This window comes from Pelmatolapia mariae, linkage group LG5 (assembly GCF_036321145.2).
Source record: "Pelmatolapia mariae isolate MD_Pm_ZW linkage group LG5, Pm_UMD_F_2, whole genome shotgun sequence".
Taxonomy (NCBI): domain Eukaryota; kingdom Metazoa; phylum Chordata; class Actinopteri; order Cichliformes; family Cichlidae; genus Pelmatolapia; species Pelmatolapia mariae.
Window position 1 is genome coordinate 6,081,616 of NC_086231.1, and position 18,284 is coordinate 6,099,899.

At 39.8% G+C, this 18,284-nt stretch overlaps 1 protein-coding gene across 2 annotated transcripts in view; it reads left to right on the forward strand.

The window, feature by feature from the left end:
- Positions 1-212: 212 nt before the first annotated feature.
- The window catches only part of tox2 (TOX high mobility group box family member 2), an 86,208-nt gene continuing 68,136 nt past the window's right edge, over positions 213-18,284 (forward strand). For both annotated transcript variants that reach the window (XM_063472810.1, XM_063472811.1), the window contains exon 1: positions 213-748. In XM_063472810.1, the coding sequence (XP_063328880.1) occupies positions 656-748 (93 nt within the window). In that variant the 5' untranslated portion in view covers positions 213-655. The remainder of the gene's footprint in view (positions 749-18,284) is intronic.

An 18,284-nucleotide genomic window follows, 5' to 3' on the forward strand; every position in this document is an offset into this window, starting at 1 on the left:
CTTGTGATGCTCTCACGACCACGCAGAGAGGCTGTCGTTGGCCCACTATCTGAGGGTCGCTTAAACTCACTAATAAAGACTTATTCTTCACTATACCTCGTCAATCCTCCCAGCCCCACTGACCCTTTTCTCGCCTGTCCTCCTCTGACCGGTAGAGGTCGCAGCCTAGCAGTTGCTGAGTGGACGGGAACGCATGGATGGATCAGAGCGCTCCCACATGACAAAGCTACAGCGCGTCTGGAAACGAGGAACGGAGAGCGGGCGTTTTGGGAGAAACCGTAGACAAGATCATTTCTTCACCTGCAGCACGCCCGGCTTGTTTCGCTGTCAAACAACTACACTGTTTAGCTTCCTAGTTTCAGAGATTACTGAGGCGGGCAGCTGTCTTTTCTTTTTCCCTCTTTCCAAGTGAACTTTATAGGGATGTTATATATGAGAGCATCAGTTAGGGCCGAAGTAACTGTAGGACGGATATAAAGACTGAACATCTTCTCGTACTACTTTTTTGTTCGGTTTGATACACAAAAGAAAAAAAAAGAGAGGGAGAGAGACGTGTGAGTGAGTGTGTGTGAGTGTGTGTGTGCAGGAGAGAGAGAAGTCGCACAGGTTTTTTTTGGAGCTACGTTTTCATGCCGTCAGTCTTGCGGACTCTGAGATGGACGTCAGATTTTATCCAGCTCCCCCTTCAAGCGTGGGTTCATGTACGCTACCGACTGACTCCGGTTTGGACTATTACCATTCCAACAAGGTAAACGATTACGGTTACTTTAGTCGGTCAGATGTGCAGCCATAAGTTTCATGATGTATATTGAATACGCATGGTGGCAGACGGGTCGTATTTTTTCAGGCACGCTGTTTGAAGACCTCTAGTGACAAGTGCTGCACTTTTGGTTCCCTCGGGATCAGTGAGTGACAGGCTGCATTTCCCCGTCAACTTCGTTGTATTTCTTTAATGTATTTGGACTCATAAACTTTGCTAAAAAGGACACCTGCTTTGAGATCGTGCACGTGAGGTGGCGTTTAATTGCAAATCGCTTGTGTGTTAGTGTGAATAAACTGGGGCTGCGTTGTGCTGTGGATGTCCTGTGAGCAGAGTTGGAGCGCACCACTTTATCTGGCGCACCGGAGGAGCCGGTGATTGCTTTCTCCAACCAAAACTGACAAATGGACAAAATGAACGTGTGCATTATTTTTCTCCTGTCTTCTAATATATATAGACCGGCAGAATGTTTTCTATATGGTCTAAACGCTTCAGAATTAACTGCGGAAACACACTTTCCAGCTACTTTACAGGGCCAGTGCACTATTACTCCGAAATACAATTATAAATATTGTGTCGAAATATGAGAGCATGCTATGCGTATTGGTTAAGACTATACTTCTACATGTTGCAGCGTGATTTGGCATTTTCGTCTGTTTTATTTTGCATTATTGCTCGGTAAAATACTTTCCATTAGTATTAATCACTAGTATATTTTGGCATACTTGGTTATCAACACCTGTATGGACAAAAATTCAACCACATCATTGTGCGCATAATAACTTTTTAGAAATTATTATTCGCCTTTGCCTTTAAAAGAAGCCTTCCGTGTTTGGTTAAAGTTTGATTATTATATTAGCTTTTGTGTTTACATTAGCACTGATAAGAAGTGCTGGAAAAATTAACTGCGCTGTACGCACGATTCAGTAGGAAAAGAAGCGTTTATTGAACAACTTGAAGTGCTAACACCTGTCATGGATCATCTATCTCTGAAAACATCCTCTTTGAAAGAAAGGAAAGAAAAGGCTGTATCTGCAGTAGTGCATTTTGGATTTTCCAATTCCTTCTTGAATTATGTGGTTATTGATATCCTGTTGATATTGGGCCTACAGTAAAGAGAGAAGCTTTTTACTCTTGCACTCTGTCCATGGTGGACACCATTGCAGATTCTTTTCCTTGCAGAAAAATGTTTGGAATCTACAAGTGAGAAATGTACATACAGACCTACTTAATAGTCCAAGGTTACAAGTTGCAAGTAACGAGCCAAGTTTCTTTTACTGCAGTGGTCAAGGTAAAACTTGTGTAAACATTTGCCAGTAACTACTGAGCAGAACTAGAAGAAGGCAGTATACCCCCAGCCATTCACATTGGTTTGCTTGCCTTAGCACCTGGAAGAAAGCCAGCAGGCAGTTAGCTTTTGCTGATGACAAAGTGAAACATTATAGCTCAGTACAATATTTGAATTGTTAATCTATCCTGTTCATGCACACAGTCACCTGTATGTATACATGTCCAACACATGCGGTTAGCTGCCCATGGACACACTCTTCTACACCAACACTCACATACTTGGAGAGAGATTTGAATTACAATACGCGAATGCTTTACAAGGATTGCAGTTATTCCTTAACTCCTGACTCACTGGGACATCAACATCAGTCTTTAAAATCCAAATGAAGTGTTCATAGTTATAGCTCGATTTTGTTTTACACATTAATTTAGTCTATCACTAGAAGCAGAATTCAGATAGAAGTACTTTTGTAATCTTTCTGTGATTTTGAAAAAGTTGTATAATTGTGTGTGTGTGTGGTTAGCTAAACACATATACTGTAGGCAGGTAGTAGCTGCAGATGTGCTATCTACTGAAGATCACAGTAGGACCTTGTTGTTTCTGACTGAGGCTGCGTCCCAGCTCTTGTAGTATTAACACAATGAACTGTATTGGTTATCATGATTCAGCAAGCGTAGAGGCTGTTGGCCCGGTAAGGAGCAGGTTTGAGTTTCAAGGACATAATCATATAACATTGTCATTACTAAAGTAACAGCTGTGACTATGATGTAAAGTGACACATTATCTGCACTGTACTCCTGCTTCTACACGTAACTGTTGAATAATGATACAGGATCTTTATAAGACATTTTTGGCAATAGTTCATCTTACTGGCGCCTTGAATTCACAAGTATGGAGTTGACATGCTGGAGTGGCTCAGTATTAGAGGTACCGCAGCTGTTTAATGCCACTTCATCTGCAAGTGAGGAAGCTGATTTCTTTTTTTCTTAAAGTCAGATTCACAACACAGTTAGTCATTGCTGTTGATATTTTTTTTTTAATTTTTCCATGGTAAATTGCAAACATAATTCTAAGCAGTGTTAAGAGCTGCATGTTTTCAAATAGGCACAAAACTCCCAAACGTGGCCTCCTGAAGACATTCACACCGATATATATATATATAAATATACAGCTTGTTTGACAATCACTCGTGTAATTATGCATTACAGTACAGTATTAAATACACCAACCAGGAAGTGCACATAATACAAAGTGGGACAGTTCACATATAAAAAAGTGTATGGCTTCCTGTTCTAGTGGTGTAAAGTCAAATCTATTTCTGAGGGTGACTGTTAAGCTTTGTGTGAATGACTGTAAATGGTGTGCACACACAATGATCAGATCTCTACTCTATTTTTCTACTTTTTCTAGAAATCAGAAGCAGAGGAAGGAAAGATTGTTAAACATACAAACAATAAAACATTCCTGCAGCACAGTTTACCTTCAGGAAGGTTACAGTGCTCAATTTTTGTTAAATTATGTTACATGAGCTAACTTCCAGGAACCTCATAATAGGTGTTTCCATTATTTGGCCTTTTCTTCTGTGTTATAAATGGGATGGGCAGAATACAGTGTAGTCAGTATATATAGCTAGCACTGCAAACTAAATACTGTAGTCACTGTGTTAAATCAACACCTCTTTAAAACAACTGTAAGAACTAAAACTGAGCACTGTAATCTGAAGGTAGGATTTATTGCATGACTGATGACTACATTAGTGCTAACAAACTGACAAGAGAATGTAAGCATCACCCAAATATTTAATCAGAAGGTTATGCTTTAGTTTTGTTTTTCAGTCAAGTTCACATTCAAAAACCAAAAGGATAAAGATATTCTTTAAAACCGTTATGATGATTCTCTGCATTTCATTGTAAAAACAACCTGTGCGCCCGTATTTCAGAACAATGCAAAGAACAACACATGAGAAAAGCATCGATTTGTGTTTTGTTAAGAACCCCACGGCTCTGTTGCTCTTCTCAACTCCATCCAACTTGCATTGTCCTGCACTTGCACAATCACTGTGAGTCATCTTTACTTTTCGCCCAAGATTTCTCCTAATCTTTTTGAAGCCTCTCTGTATCTTTCCTCGCTGAGTGGGAGGCTTGTTTGTTCAGCGTACACTCAGCTGTGTATACCAGCGCTGAAGGCCACTTCTTCGCAAATGCCTGTTTTAGTGGGAGACTATTTGTCAAATGCATTATGACTTGTGCATACCCCGAGGCAGAATCACTCCGGTGAAATGAAGTTGGATAGATTACTGTAGATGTTCCACTTTCCCCTCATCCCTTTTCCCTCTAACAACACAGTGCCCAAGAGGGAGCCTCTCATGTAATTATACTGTAGTTATACTGTAGGTTTATAATTCGATGGTTTGCAGATGTTACTCTTTACATAGTTGCAGTCTGTTCCAACTCACTATCAGTTATTTAGAGATTTTATTTAGCACTAAATGCGTGCACGTGTGCGTATATTTGCATGCGTGCACAGTGCAAATCTAATTGCTAAAACACTTTGAGGTGAGCTGTATGTATGAAACAGGTTTTAAGGTAAACCTCATTTGTACATTTATCTTATGTTTAATCTTATGCCCTATTTTATATCACTACACGAATACACATTACCATTAGCTGACATTCATCCACTCGAAAAGCAATGAGGCCAGCTTTTGCAGAGCACGTACCACCCCTTTTTAAGTGGTCCGTTCCATTTCCAGCACTATCCAAATCACTGTATTAGTCACAGGATACTTCAAAGTATGGACAGGCGAAAATATTTTCCATTTGAATTCTCAGAATGTGATTTTTTTCCCCCTCTTGAAAACATGACAGTAATAGAAACAGAAATAAGAAGAGTTATTTCAGCAGTACCTCATTCTGTACACAGAGCGAAGTTAATTACATGGAGGCAAGCATTCTTGGGTCGACAGCATGGACTTGGGGTTTTTCATTGTGCCCATTCATAACATTCTGCTGACTGGCCAGTCCGAGTTGCAATATCCCAACTATTCTCACTGGGAAAATGTTAACCCATGCATGGCTTGCATGCACACCAGAGGGAAAAATGCAGTCTGTGTTGCTGGAACTACAAGTGGTGAGTTTGCTGTTATAATGCAGTTACTGGCAGTCGGCACATGGAATTAAGACTATGTTTTGGATTTAAAAATCAGTAAACTGTCTTCATTGTAAAGTTCTCTTGTTTTATTTTTTAATTTTTTATTTTTTGGTCTAACCACTTCCTAGCTGTATTCATAATGAAGTCTTTCTGTCTCCCCACATCCCAACCCCCCACCCCCCTCGCTGTGTCTAACTTCTTCTCTCATTTACCTTCCCAGCAGCAATGTCAAAAGGTTATGGAGGGAAGCTGGATCGCCTGGGGCTGATTGTGTCTTTGAGTTAATGATAAGTAGCTACAGTGTTATTCTCTGGAGCAGTGGGGCTTAGATTGTGTTGTGTGCATGGACTGTTACAGTAGGAGTGTGAGGGTTTTGTTTTAGATCACGCATTTGAAACACAATAAAGCGAGATAGAGGTACGACTGCATTTTTCAACTGAGTTAAATCCAAAAGTGTGTTACACGCAGAACCCAAGCTTCCTCGTTTGGCTTCATGTCTGTTTAGCTATGTTTCTATGTTACAGTATAGTTGCATCACAAGAAAAAGCCCCAATCTCGCCACATCAGTGATACTGTAGTTTCTATTCTATAGCTGTATCTGCCTTGGATTTCATGGGGTATTTTAAGGACAGCTATTGTCTGTACAGAGAGCAAATAAGGGGATACAGCTATCCATTACAGGGATTTACCACGATGGACTCGAGTTTAACCTACAAGATAGAGAAGTCAACCAGACTCTACAGCACTCCAGTGCTCTGTACTTTATAATCTAGACCAGACATGACTCAGAGCTACTAGAGGTGTTAAGAGGGTCATAAGTCATGTATGGCTGAAAATAGATTCTATAGTTTATCCTGCCTCGTTATCTACTTAATCACCGAGGCCCATAGAAACAGGCTATTTATGTTGATGATTGATTATATTACCAAGAATTGAATCATGACAGTGTATTTTTTAAACTCCTCCCAATATACTTTTGTGATATACTATTGCATTTCGAGTAATTTCTGCGCTGTTATCAGCCTGTAATCTATCATTCAGTAAGTTTATCACCAGACTGCTTTTAGAGTGAGGCTGATATCAAGTTTTCAGCCTGGGTGACATACATGACAAGCTGTAAGTTACTGCGAAACACAGCCGCATCATAAGGTGTCAGAGTAATTTCAATCTTGACGTTGATTACGAAGTGAATCGGCCGAGCCCCAGTTCAACTCGTGCCCCTCATTAAATCACATTAACCCTAATTATCGTCACAGCCCCTTGAAACCAAAATACAACAGTCAGGCTTGACTCTTGGCTCCTCAGCTGGCTGTTGGGTGTGTGCATCATGCACTTGTGACTTGTGTAAAGTCAAGTCCAATGTGGCAAGGCATTTTAAACTGTCTTCACCTCAGGAGGCCACTGGTTTCTCAGTTTCTCAGTAGCAATTGCCTTGACTGGCTGTCTCCCCCCCCCCCCCCCCCCCCCCCCCACCCCCCACCCCCTCTATCACCTCCCTCCTGCAGCCCAGTTTCCTTGTGCTGTTTTATATTCACTTCTTGATTGGTTGGGGGATGGGGTGGCGGAATAGCATTTGAGAGGTTAGCCGGTTAGTGAAGGGAGGGGGGAAGAAGGTTGGTGTGTGCATAAAGAAAGAGAAGGGTCTGTAGGTGGAGGGAAACTGGAGAGAGATTTTTAGGGGTACTTTATTTTTCAGCTTGCCATTGAGTCTGTAATGTCATTCAACGATGTGGAAACCAAAATGAGCCTTGCCACCAGATGTGTTCCAGTCCAGATAGCGACTTGAAAGACAGACGTTTATTGTTTTAGTGCATTTGGTGTGGTTCAAACCCAAACTGCATGAAATGCTGATTGATGGATTTCACTAAAGAATGTCTGTGCGTGTGTGTGCGTGTGTGTGAGAGAGGGAAGCAAAAAGAGGGAGAAAGATCTCCTTTATCTGATTTATTTAACTATTTCTGTGCCCTGTTCTTTGCTCACTGTACTGACGAGAAGGGAAAGCTGACAGTATTTCAGTGTGCTACAGTAGCATTTCAGAGCAGATTCATCTGCTTTCCATCAGCACTGCAGAAAAAGAAATACAACCCTTGATTCATTCTTTGTTGAACTTGAAGGCTCATTCTTTAAGTTGAGTTGCACTTTTATGTCTGTTGAGTGAGGTCTCTGTATTTCTGTAGACAAAACAAATGTAACATGCTTCAGCAGAGATAAGTATGGCAAACATAGTAGTGAGTATCATAAAAGCTGTTGCGTAGAAGGCTTTTTATTATAAAAATGAGCCAATAGTAACTTTTGATCTCTTGCTGTGCAAATTTATGTTTTTGGTTCGCCAATAGCAACAACCAAACTTGTTGCTGACATTTAGCAGCATCCACATGCATGTGGTTTAGACTTCAGGTCAGGAAGTGCGTAGTTCAGTTTTTCGTTGCTACAGTTTTAGAATCCCAACTGTGAATAGCATGTTCCTAATTATCATACAATAAAATTTGGGTTGTTCCCATTGTTTTATGATTAAGGAATCAGCATGCCAACATGGATGCAACAAAGACAAAACATTTTCATTGTGCTGAAATGCTACAATTCCCCCAGCAAGAAAGTTGATCTTCATTAGGATAATTGCTTCATTTCATTCATAAACAAATAGACCACAAAGTGATTATTCTAGATGCTGGAGATTATGAGCACAGTTATTGGACTTGGCAGATTTGTGTAAAGCAGGCTTTGGTACATAAATTAGCGTAACCATTGTACGAGAAAACCATATCAACATTTCAAATAAGCACAGACGGATCTCATCATCTCTCACTTTCACACTCGCCACTCTTCAAACGTCTTAGAGTTCATCCACTAATTTGTTTTTCATTTCATCTCTATAGGAATGTTGTGTTATAGCATATGTTTTGGTACTGTCGTGACTTTTTGTCAGTAAAGGCTGTAGCTGAAATGGTGGAAGACTAAGGTCGATGGGCAGGAAATGAAACACTAAGGAGAGGAAAGAGTGAAAGGAGAACGGGTAAGAGCGATTTAGGGGATCTTGAGAGGTCAGAGCGTGCAAATTATGACAGAACAGGTTTAGATGTGGTGTTTCTAACATCCTTAGTTTAGTCTGTTAAGGCTCCAAATCGCTATTTAATGGAATGATTAGATTTTCTTTTTTTTTTGCTTGCTTTTTTGTGAGATGGTAAATTATCACTGTGCTGGTTGTAATAAAGGTTTGTTGTATTAATGGAGACAGGAACAGGAAAGTCAGGAAGAATGTACTTGTTAGAGTTGGCCAATGGTTTATTCGTTGGCGTTATAGTCCTCCTTTCTCCTTCTGATGGGTGTTTCTTTAGAAAAGGTCAGCAAGGATGGCATGATCCAACAGATTCCATAGGCTAAATGTATAAAAACACTTATAAACAGAGTGTCAAAGAATGCAGCTGTCGGGTGTATTAAGAGAAGTTCGCAAGCCTGGGCAAACACGAACAGTTGTCTTAGCTTCCTGAGGCATGTCCTGTGCAAACAGAACTAGAGACGGCTGGTTCAGGTCCACACTCAAAGACCACAGGCCCACTGAGAGACACTCAAAGACATACACTTTCTTGCAAGTAGACGCTCTTGCATGCAGTCACATCACACAAATAAACACAAGTGCAAATGTGAGCTCATAGACCACAGAAATGTGTTGTTATGTAGCAACATTTCAAGCCACAGATCACTGTAACTGATAGTATGAGCAGCTTAGCATTAGCAGCTGATGTGCCATCACTGTTAATATTTTCAAATGATTTGTAGTAAAATGTATCCAAAAGACAGTTTTTTAAATTTGTTTTTAAAAACCTTTGACTTGTCAGTAAATCATTATTGAGTCACTTATGGGTTGCACCGGAAGTTAGTCAGCTGGTTAGACCACCAGCGATTGGTCGTCCACCATGTGCCATTTGTTTCTGTGCCTCCCTGAGCCGAGTGTGTGTGAGATTCCCCTCCCTATCACTACAAACCCACAGTCCCCCCAAGGCCTCTTTTTGCCTCTGTCTTGTAAACCACCTCTGGCACTTTTGGGCTTTGTTCATAATGTTTTCATTGTAGCATTGCCTCACTTTCCAGGAATTATATTCTCTGTGTGTTGATAGCCAGACTGTGCTACCCAATCATTTTCAGTGACAATTTAATGTAGTAAAAACACTTAATCTTACACAGGAGCTACCCTGTAGTAAAATGCAGATGCAAATGCATTTCTCAAGTAGTGCCAAGTCTTATTTGGCATTGCTTATACACTTGCTTTTAATATATGTACTATATAATAGATTAAATAAATAGATAACAGATTTACATTTATGAAAGTTTTTTAACCTTAGCTTATTTTTGATCTAAAGTAGCTGTTTATGTCTGAGTACTCTGATATGTTGGTGCAGCTGAGACTGAGTGTGTTCACAGTGCAAACGCGGCATTGCTGGCACTCCTGGTTTCACTTAATCTTTGACACAAAGGCACTTGCTTGTGGCTGGGATCTCAGACAGATTTAGTGACAGAGAAAGCGAGCTAAGGAGAGAGAGAGAGAGACCTCTGGTTAAGTGAGGGTAGATATCATTAAAAAAACCGCTTAAATTACTTTATATTTATTATTTGAGTATCTCCATTCACAGAAAATGGAAAATATGTTTCTATTTGTTATTTATGTAATTCTTGAAGATTGCTGACATTTATTTGAGCAAACTAAGGAAAACATAGCATAGCAGGTCTGATACCATGCCAGGTACTTTGGTCACCTCAGGACCTTTTTCTTAGTTGTAGAGTACACAGACATCCGCACATACCGCCAGTGTGATGATTTATTTGCCTGCCATTTTGTAATTACCCAGGGGGTAGAATAGAAAACATCTCTGAGATTATAGTTTCTCTAAGGATTCAAAAAATAAAAAAAACCATCATAATAATAAAAAAATAATTCCCAAGAGACTTTAAATAATTTGCCAGTAAGCTCTTTTAAGGCATCTTTTGATGTTTAATCAAGGACTGAAACATTAATTGGAAATGTTTTCACCATCGCTGCAGTGATGAAAATTAAAAACAAAAACTATTTGAAACATTTTAAAAAGCAAAAAATATCTGAATCCAAATTGTCTTGTTATCTCGAGTTGTATTTGTAATTACTGTTGTTATGTTGTTTTTTTTGTTGTTTAACTTTACCTCTTGGCACCGTAGGCTGTTGTTTACAAAAACTTGCAACCTTAGATGCAGAATTATTGCATTCTGATAAGTAATTAATGAAAAAAGAGTCTTTTTGAATCAGGCTGGAGGAAATTATCCAAAATGGAAATAGCCACCTCTCGTCATACTTTCCCCAGGATATGCTGACACCATTCATGGGTTAATCACCATGTTTTTGGCAGGAGGAAGGTGTCAGTTCTTTTAGGTATACACCATCTAGTATTCTTTTAATTGACTTCAGGAGAAACTGTATCAAGACGTGCTGATGAAGTTACAAATTGGCTAAAGCGTCTCGTTCTGAGCGCCAGATCTCCTTGTTCCTTTTGGTTTGGTTTGTTGTACTTTCTGCTGCTCAGCATAATGACGAGGGTGGAAGAGTGGAAGATTTCAATTACTCTGAGAAAGTCAAGGAGGCTGTTGAAGTTTGAAAAATACAACATGAGCTGGTTGCTCTGTGGAGATTGTGCCCATTTGGAATGTAATTAAATTGGTTTGGCTGCTTGCCAGTGAAAAAATACATTTCTTTTTTTTTTTCTCTTTGCAAATGAAAATGTATAGAGTGTTTTGCTGAAAAATACCTGGAGGGAACAGTAAGCTGTTGAATATTTGTAATACAGCTTGCATTGTGCAGTTGAAATGAGTTTTGAGATGAGTTATCCGTTGTGGTTTCCCCTTTGACATTTCAAAGGTATGCAGCTTTTGAACCATGGATTTACTGTAATCTATTTTTTTCTATTATTGATGTGTGGTTGAGTTATAAAGTGTAGATTGGCTTCTCTGCCATTTCCCTGGCTTTGCCATATCAGAAACCACAAGGCCACTGAGCAGCAGCAGACTTTGTAATAATGTTATATATATGGTGACATGTGAAGCAGAGTTGTTGGTCCCAGTCAACACAGGACACTGTGCAAAACTGGTGTTTACTTTACACAAACACTCCTAGTAGGCTTCACAAAGTAATCAGTCTGTGGTGAAAGAGATATTTCCGAATGGCATAATTTGAACATGATAAGCACATAAATATGCTGTGAAATTGAGGAACTGCAATTTTTGGCAAATATAATAAACCATAAATGTTATGGTAGCAAATGTTCTCACATAATTTACCGCCCCAGTTTACACTAGACATTACTCCGGTTCTGAAAAACAAGTTTTTAGGTTTTAATAATTTGAATCTTTAATGAGTAACTGAGTGAAAAAGAGAAACTGTGATAACCGTGTTATCATTTCTTCTCCTTTAGTGTTATGAAGAGCAAAAGCAATTGACATTTAAGATTGTTTTAGCACTCACGGTGTGCAAAATGATCTTCCACCTCTTCAAATGACCGCAAAAGCAGCATAAACCTCAAAGATAAAAATAAAAAGATTATTGGTACGTGCACTGTTAACTTTCAAGAGAAAAAGAGAGAGAGGAAGGGAGGGAGCGTCAGAGCGAAGAACCACAAGGAGAGTGTGAGCTGTTAGGTTTGTTAGGTTGTTGTGTGTTTGTTGTGGAGTATTATAAAAATCCAGCCGCTTCTGATCCACTGTTCCCTGATCTGCAAATGGATCGAGCTGCCCAGCGGAGCCATTCTTACAAAATCAGCCTGACATGGCGTTATAATAGCTTTTTCTTGTACGTGTTCTGTCAAATCAACTTAGCTTCTTTGGGTGCTATTTTAGTGGTCACAGAGTCGATTTTTTTTGTCTGTGTTGCTGCTTATCCCCAGAGAGCCCATGGAAATATACTCATATGTCCAATGCCATAATACCATCGTTTTAGCACTATGACACTTTTGGAAAGTGTACTTTGAAACCAGATCTGTGAAGCGAGGCAGAGAGGTGCTGAGCTGATGAGCTAATTAGTGGGGTCTACCACTGTTGTGCTAATGGCTCTTGCTCATGCATGTGTGTATGTGCTCAGGCTGTTTTTTTAAGGCTTAATCCAGGATGCACACGACAAAGCCTGCTAAGTGAATCAAACGGCTGGGTATCAGTGGAAACAAGGCTCCTCAATGGAACTGCAGAGATAGAGCAAATGGGCACAGATATGCCAATACACCTTCAGGGCATTGACTCTTTGCCATAATGCTTTCATATGCCTCTGAATGCAAAGGCTTTTTGTTGTTGTTGTCTTAGATACATTTCTGGGAAAACATGTATTTGTGGGTGTGCGTGTGTGTGTGTGTGTATGTGTGTGTGTTTGAGAAAATCTGGACTCAGGAACATACTGTAAAGCTATAAAATGTAGCTTTCTACTGTTGCAGCCCTGTGATTGTGCAATCAACTACAAAACAAACACGTTCTAGAGAGAGGAAGCGATTGAAAGATAAATCTTTATCTGGCAGACAGAGAAAAAAAGAGCTTGTTGAGCAATTTTGCAAACTTACACTGAATAAAAATAATAAAATAAGTGGACCTAGACAGCACATTGTCACAGTTCCATATAAACATGCGAGCAAGATGAGGCAGTTCCTTTTCCCAAGCATGCACGTGCTGACATGACACCAGCTCTCACTTTCATTTGTGCTTATGCACCTGCTGACACTCACTGTTATTTTCATTATAGTCGTTGTTCTACATGCTCTTACCACAGTGTGATTGCACACTAAGCAACATGTTTCTAAAACTAAATAGAAAAGTACTTGTCAAGACAGCTCAGAGTGAGAATTTCTGGGCATTTTTATGCTTTTCAAACACTAAAATTCACTTTGTTAAAAGGAAAAGCTACAGGTAAAGTTGTTATTTATATTACTGCATTGTTCGATACTCAAAGCTGGACAATGGATAGGAGACCACACAGCATCTGTAGCTATAAATATATTTGTTTTATATAACTAAAAGGAAACTAAAGATAGACCTAGCAAAACAAAACCAACAGAGGCCAGGAAGGCTGACTGCCACCAAGTAATGTCGTGCAGTTCAACTGAGTGAACTCCACCCACCACCTTGCTCAAGCAATCGCACAATCAACAGATAATAAACGGCTAATATTTTTGATGACTGAGTAGTAGTTACATTGCTGGATTTATCCTCTTAAATCTGAGGTTTTGGCGATTTTCTTAGTTATCTCACTGTGTTTTAGTTTCCCAAAACCAAAAGTAAAAGTACAAATGAGCATTTTAATATAAAATGATTAATCAATAACAAAGTTAATTAAGTGTAATGTTGTATTGTTGATATGGTTATATAATATTGATGCATTTAATATAATCTTTTATAAATAAAATCCCTCTTGCAAAGGTTTCTAACTGAATGAAAAAGACAACTGAATTGCACTGGAAGCAGGATTAGAACCACATGCAAAAATTCACAAACTATCCAGTAATCTGTCAGAAACACTATATTCAAGCCTGCTTGTGTGCTGTTTGCATTTAGATGATCCCCGTTTCTTGACATCCTTTCATAATTAAATGAAATTTTCCGTAGTCCTTCAGCTTTATTTAGTGTATTTGGCAACTACAGTCATTAAGCTGCACAAACATACCAAAGCAACAAAGCAACACGAAGAGTAAGCAGGTCTCATGTATGGCATAGAGGCGACAAATAAGCTAATTGGGGATTAACGGTTAATGACTGAACGAGGGAAGACAAGTGCCGAACCCCGTTTTGTGCCAAAGTCTGCAGTGATGTTTTTTTTCTTCCTGGCTCTGTTCACCTCACCTGCCATGCTTTTGTTCCTATTCCTCTGCATTATCATCCTCTCAGTCCCACTTAGCCGGATTTCTTTTCTCTCCACTCTCTCATTTTGGTCTCTCTCTGTCTCTCTCGAGCTGATTCTCGTCCTGTATTAGTTGCAAATGCAGAACTAAGTAGCTGTGACAACATTCTCAGATGCTCCAGCTGTCACAGATTTATTGAGTTATTAAAGTAATGTACTGTGATTAAAAATGCTAATTTTCCCTGAATCGTATGCCAGCTTACATATTTTTTTCAATAGCTGATTTAATTACATGGAAAATGAAACAAGGGTTGATGATTCAATCTTTGCAGCCAATTGCCTCGCCATACAAAAATGAATTACCTCATGATACAAAATTATTGTTTGAGCTACAAAAAGTGAAATGACAGTGGAATTGTATAAATAATCAGAGCTTTTTGGCGTTGCGTTGTGCAAGCTGTGGCGAGCAAATGCTCATATTATGCTCATATTTGAACCATCAAATATATTAGGTTAGCTAGCATTTTGCTTATACAGTATATAATCTCAGCAATCTTACCTTAGGCCACAATATGAAAGCAAAGCTTTGAAATGAGTGAAAAAACTGATCCATTAAAATCCTTATCTCAATGCTCAAGTGCGCTCAGTGCGTGTAGGATAGTTCTGGTTTTTATATTTAAAGCATGGATTTTAAATAACGAGAGAAAAAAGTTTCTCTGCCCAATATTATTTGAATTGTGTCCTCGTCTATTCGGAATAATTTCCTTTTCCCTGGGGGGTTTGTTCAGAGTGCTTTCCTTGGCTCATTTTGGCCTCTCATTATACATTCATGTATTCGTTTATATAATGCGGCACGCTGCAGCTTCATTGGACAAATCTCAGTTGTTTTGGACACCATTGTGTATGATACACGAATAGTAACATTTCTTTTTAACTGGGTGTTCTTTAGTTTTACTTCCCACAGTCTATTTCTCCTGCTTAAGTGATTTTGCAAATTATGCAAGACCTCTTTTAAACATCACCAGATTGAATCAGCTACTGAAAAAGTAATTTTCATTTAAATAATGAGATAGAACTTCTCCCTTGATCGCTTGATCTTTGCAGAAAACTTTTGCTGAGCAGCGGATCACACTGTGCCCTTATTCCAGTCTTGTAAAATCTTTGCAAGATGGGCCAAACAGCATCATAAATTTTTTTTGAATCACTTCCAAATTTTCAGGGTGCCGTAACAGATCGTCATCTGTGTCATTACTGCTTCATATCCCCTCGCCTCTGAATAGTACCTACTGTATAGGTGAGCTTGTCAAATATCCATGATCATGTCACATATCTTTTCCACTCTGGAAAGGATTGGGTTGTATGTGGAGTTCAGTGGAGTGAGTGGCTCCAGCCCTCCAGATGTCCTAGACATAACAGAGGCTTGTCAGCTCTGTAGCTGGGCTCTAAATGGGTCACTCTCCTTGATATCACACAGCTACTTCACAATGACCCCACTGTTTGCCTGATATTACAGCACACCAGGTGGCTCACTACGAAAGTCATGGCTATACAAATATGGACTGCATATGCTTGTAAAAAAATCCTAATATCTGACTGCTGATTTCAGAATTAAGGTATGAACATGACCTTTATTCTTGCACCAACTTCAGATGATAGAAACCTCTATGCATGTTTCGTTTCATTTCCCCTCTTCCAGCATTGTGTGCATGGCTGTATATAAGATTACATACAGGGAGCTCTGCAGAGCAGAGTAGGAGGTAGTAACTAAACTGAGGGTGAAAGGGAGAGGGAGAGGGTTGGGTGCATGGCAGTTCAGTGATTTCTGATTTATGGTTTGATTACAGTCTTTCCATCCTGCTGAAGACTGGCTGTATTTGCCTGCATCACGTGAACTTTTTCCTCACATGGCCTAGTCATGCAGCAAGCTCTGGCTCATTCTGCTTCTTGTCAAAATGAAACATACATATGCACGTATAGACTTACATCTGTGGGATGGCATTAAGCCACACACACACGCACACACACACACACACACACGCACATTCACACACAACGATGGAGAGATAAAATGGAGAATTGCTCTTTTAGTCAGCTGAGCAGTCTTCTCTCCTGCAGCCTGGCAACCATTCAATACAATTTATCTCTTACTGGGAAATAATATTGGTATTCACAAATGCAGCCAGTAAAGGGACAAAAAACAAGCAGTACAATAAGACGGTGTGATTTGAGCACAGGTGTCCACCGTCTTGGATTCATGATATCCCACTCAACTGAATGAAAATCAGCATATTTATTGCTGCAGATATGAATGAGGAGCCAAACTCTCTTCATCTAGAATGTCAGCGCCACTGTTTGTAAGAAGAGTAGCCTTGAAAATCAGACAATGGGCCTTTTTTTCACCTGTAGCTGGCTGGATATTCTTTACTGAGAGCTGCATTCCATTAATAGTAGTGATCAGACCTTGGTGAGAAAGAAACACAGTAGCTAAGTGTGCTCCCTTTATGTGCCATTAGTGTTTTTAACCAGCATCGATCCACCTGCATTTCCACTATGTTGGTGTATGAATAGGATGAAAGCTCCTGTGAAAGAGCCAGCCACTGATATCATGTCTCCCCGGGCGTTCATTAAACTGCCATTCATTCTTGTATTTTAGGCCTCTTACTTTGAATTCTCTTCGACTTCGCATTTTGTTCCATGGGCTGAAGTAGACCGTTTGACTTCATCTTGTCACGGTTATGAAACACTTCAATAAAGTGGGGAGCCAGTATAAAATCTGTCTTGATTTATAGCTTTGGTGGGACAGTTTGATCTGTCAAAATGTAGCATTGTCGTAGTGAAAGGTTAATAGCTGATCAGAGTTTAAATAAATAAGTTCTTTCGATAAAAGAGTCAGGAGAATGTGGAAATTTGCTGTGCACTTTTATGTAATTGCAAAGAACAGATAGGCTCACCTTATCTGGTCTGTAGGGGTTTTCTCTGTCTTATTGTAGGGTCTATACTTTACAGTATAAAGTGCCTTGAGGCAAGTATTGTTGGGATTTGGCACTAAAATCGAATTGAACTGAACTGAATTGAATCGAGAGACAACAGTTTGACTTTATTTATCAAAAGTCTAAAGCACCAAAACTCCCGTGCGTTCACCTTTGTATGCTACAGACAGCCTGACAGCAGAGTGGAACTGATTGTCTCTGGCAGCACTCAGAAAGATGTGAAATTAACACCTACTTAAAACAGGAAAAAAAGACCTATCAGAATGATGGTTGAGCGTGCAGCAGCTCTGGCTTCAGCAGGTACATTTGAATATGAACATCCCTGAATGAAAGGTTATGACCCATAAAGAGGGGGAACGATTTGAGCGAAGCGTGCTGAGGGGAGAAATGTCAGAGTGAGAATGGCAGGAAATATGTTAGTGACAAGGAAAAAGCTGCCCCTGGTATTCTAGAGCCCCAATGAGTAAAAATAGGGCATTGGGCAAGAAGGCAGGAAACCAGCAGAGCGAGGCCTCTAGTTGGAATTTCTTCTGGGGAGGAGAGATAAGAGACTTAACTCCCTCCTGTCTGGGCTGGCTGACTTTAACATGCGACATTTGATCACTGATCACTTATGTAGAGATGGACAGAGGAAGAAGAGATTGAAGAATTGAATAAATGATTTGAGCACTGAGAGTGCTGTGAGCACTGTTTCGGTGCGCTTTCTGATGACTTGTCAGTTATTGAGCATTGACATGACATTTTAATTAGGTCAAGACTCGTGATGGAAACCAAAGACCACGCTCACACTTTCATGAGAGCTCTCTCACGCAAATGCACATTTATGTGTGCATATATACTTCACACACTCTCTCGCGCTCATAAACACACTTTGAGGTAATGGCTGAGGGGTGGAAAGTACCCTGTGTGAGAGTCTTGGGTTCCTCAGGTTGGAGAGTGGAAGTTAGACAATAAACAGTGGCCTTATCGTGCTTCGGGCAGAGCTTCCAACCTGATAGTTCCACATATGACTTCCAACTATTAGAAACAAATATGACCTCTATACCACTTGTCTCAGCCCACTCACTCCCATGAATAAGCAATTATTTTTGGACCCTCGGTGGTAACTTTGTCTCGGCGTTGAGATTTTAGACTGCCGCGTGCATTAGCCTCGGCCCCGTGCTTCTTCACTGTCACTTTACCACACTGATCAGGCTCTTTTATTAGATTTCCCTGTAGTTACGTGACATCACTGACACAAGATTTATTAGGGTTTTTTAC